At 32.0% G+C, this 2,394-nt stretch overlaps 1 protein-coding gene across 1 annotated transcript; it reads right to left on the bottom strand.

Moving 5' to 3' along the window:
- Positions 1 to 357: 357 nt before the first annotated feature.
- LOC112197045 lies at positions 358 to 2,113 on the bottom strand. The gene is made up of 7 exons (XM_040518817.1): positions 2,087 to 2,113; positions 1,709 to 1,855; positions 1,152 to 1,301; positions 860 to 1,039; positions 725 to 765; positions 557 to 607; positions 358 to 471 (listed from the first exon to the last, which is right to left on the bottom strand). Exons 2-7 carry the CDS (start codon positions 1,851 to 1,853, stop codon positions 358 to 360), a joined length of 681 nt encoding a protein of 226 aa, XP_040374751.1. The 5' UTR covers positions 1,854 to 1,855; positions 2,087 to 2,113.
- Between the last annotated feature and the right edge of the window lie 281 nt (positions 2,114 to 2,394).

Genomic DNA, 2,394 nt, shown 5'->3' with positions numbered 1-2,394 from the left:
TATTCGTATGAGTAGGATCAATAGCATTAAGACGGTTTAAAACTTCATTTTTTGTATCATATATGTATAATTGAGCGTATTTAGGACTTTCCCCATTAGAAGGTAATAAAGAACCCATTAAATGATGTACCTGACCGTTAATTTTAAAAACATAAGGACCTGATCCAGTATTTATTTTTTGATCAATTGTTGCTCCCATTGATGTAAAAGAAAACATCGAGTTGTAAATCCTGATATTCTCTCTAAAAAGTCTGCTTTCGGAACTACTATTCGGATCCAATAATCTTTCAAGAAATTGTGGTGTTGATTTTGATGGTTCAAGCTTGATTTGACCTTTTTTGCAACAATTTGTATAGATTAGAGGCGCACTTGAGGACGATTGTTTATTCGCTTCTCCAAACCAGAAACATGCGTTGCAATAATTACATGTGTGGATAGCATCTCCTGAATCCTCATATTTGATTGTAGATCCTGCAATCACAGTTGCACAATTTTGTCAATAATTTATTCAACTGTTGTTCAGTGAAAAGAACAAATGAAATTACACAAAAACAACCTGCTCTACTTCTTTGGTATGAAGCTTGGCCAAATAGATGTAAACCTTCACCTGAATATAAAGTTTTGTAAACATCAGTGACATTGTAAACAAAAATGTGTTACATTATCTAACTTTTGATCAATGAATAAATGTAAAAATCAAACCTCTAATTTCATCAGTTTCTACAAATTCAGAATTGCTGGAGCTTTGTAAAACTTGTGATGTTCCTGCACATAAAAATCAAAATAAATGTATCAAAACCGTTTACATATTATCTGCCATCTTTGATACTAAACTAATTCTCAAAATTGCATACGGTACCTGGATTCTCCAGATTTGAGATTCTATTAGCTGACAAACTTGAATTAGCAATTGCAACTGAGCTTTGTTCCCTAGTTCTGAATCGCTTGGGAGTATGGTTAAATTTGGTAGTGCTATAACTTTTGGAATTCTGCTGATGTTTTAAACATTGATTCTCTTTTGACATCACCAACTGAATGCCTACGAATGGAATTTGACTGATATCAATAACATTGCACTCACAAAAAACATAAAGTTTCTACTAAAACCATGCATTCAAATGAACATTTGAAACTTGCTAATGCATACTTACCACGGCTTGATCTGCTAAAATGAACTTTATGTTCTTCACTGCTATCACAAACAGGAATTCCTTGCATTTCTATTTCATCATTATCGTTTTGACAATGACTGTCTTCTAACAATGTTTTTGTTCTTGTCCATTGTGTCTTCGAATATGTGCCTGCATGCAAACAATCAGATTTTGTCTCTGAGTTTCTCAGATTTTATCAAAAAGGCTTCCTTCATTTTCTGTTTTTTGAGAATCAGAGAGAGAATTACAAATACAAAAACCAAAAGTACAACAACAAATAGGGATGCCTACATATTATATTTTTATGCAAAGATAAGAATGACAAAATATAATATACAACACACAGGAAAACCATTTAATTAATGATTACAAAAACATAGTTATAACCTGTTAGCTTACCAAGTCTAAACTGGTATCCACATTTATAATAAGCAAAGTGAAGAAACCATATAAAACAGTACAAAAATCTAAATCAAATATAACTGAACTTGACCAAATAGATAAAAATGATCAAAATGGTTGAAAAAAATATCCGAAACTTGCTAATGCTCACTCACCACGGCTTGATCCGGTAAAATGACTTTCCTGCTCTTCAGCAGTATCAGAAATAGGAATTGCTTGCATTTCCCTTTCATTATTACGATTTTGACAATAACTGTCTTCTAACAGTCTCTTTGTTCTTGTCCATTTCTTCGGACCCATACCTGCATACAAACAATTATACTTCATAATTCTCCAACGTATGTGTAAACTCAAAGCATTTTATTTCTTAACATTTACTAAAACAGGGTTGTATGTCTCACAGCACTGAAGAACATGAAACAAATCAAAACACATGCATACTTCATTTCCAAATCCAAGCACAAAATCTTGATTACCAAATAGGAACCGCAAAATGTGACAAAAATAATAAACATAAAATTACAGACTCATACCTGAATCCAAACCAGTTAAAAGACTTGACAGGCTACTGTTCCTAAGATCTGTAGAACAAAAGAAAACCACTTGAACAGGTTGATAATCACATACATATACAAATCTCTGTATATGATAGCCAAACTGCAAAAACAATTAAAATCAAATTCTTAACTATAAATAATAAAAAGAACAAACCTGATGAGGAACACGACACCAAAATAATAACAAATGATATCCACAGGAACAGTGCCAGAAAACTTGTATGGAAATTTTTTTGCATAAAATCTAAAAAACACAAACAAAACAACACCAAAATTGTAAAGTC

Source organism: Rosa chinensis, chromosome 4 (assembly GCF_002994745.2).
Source record: "Rosa chinensis cultivar Old Blush chromosome 4, RchiOBHm-V2, whole genome shotgun sequence".
Taxonomy (NCBI): Eukaryota; Viridiplantae; Streptophyta; class Magnoliopsida; order Rosales; family Rosaceae; genus Rosa; species Rosa chinensis.
This window is presented reverse-complemented; position numbering and strand designations above follow the sequence as displayed.

Bases quoted from the DNA above. Each gene is read 5' to 3' on its own strand.
- LOC112197045 (XM_040518817.1), bottom strand. From the start codon at position 1,853: ATGGGTCCGAAGAAATGGACAAGAACAAAGAGACTGTTAGAAGACAGT. The intron at 1,302-1,708 runs GTGAGTGAGCAT...GTTTGCATGCAG, and splicing joins TTTTACCGGATCAAGCCGTG to GCACATATTCGAAGACACAA. The intron at 1,040-1,151 runs GTAAGTATGCAT...TTCCATTCGTAG, and splicing joins TTTTAGCAGATCAAGCCGTG to GCATTCAGTTGGTGATGTCA.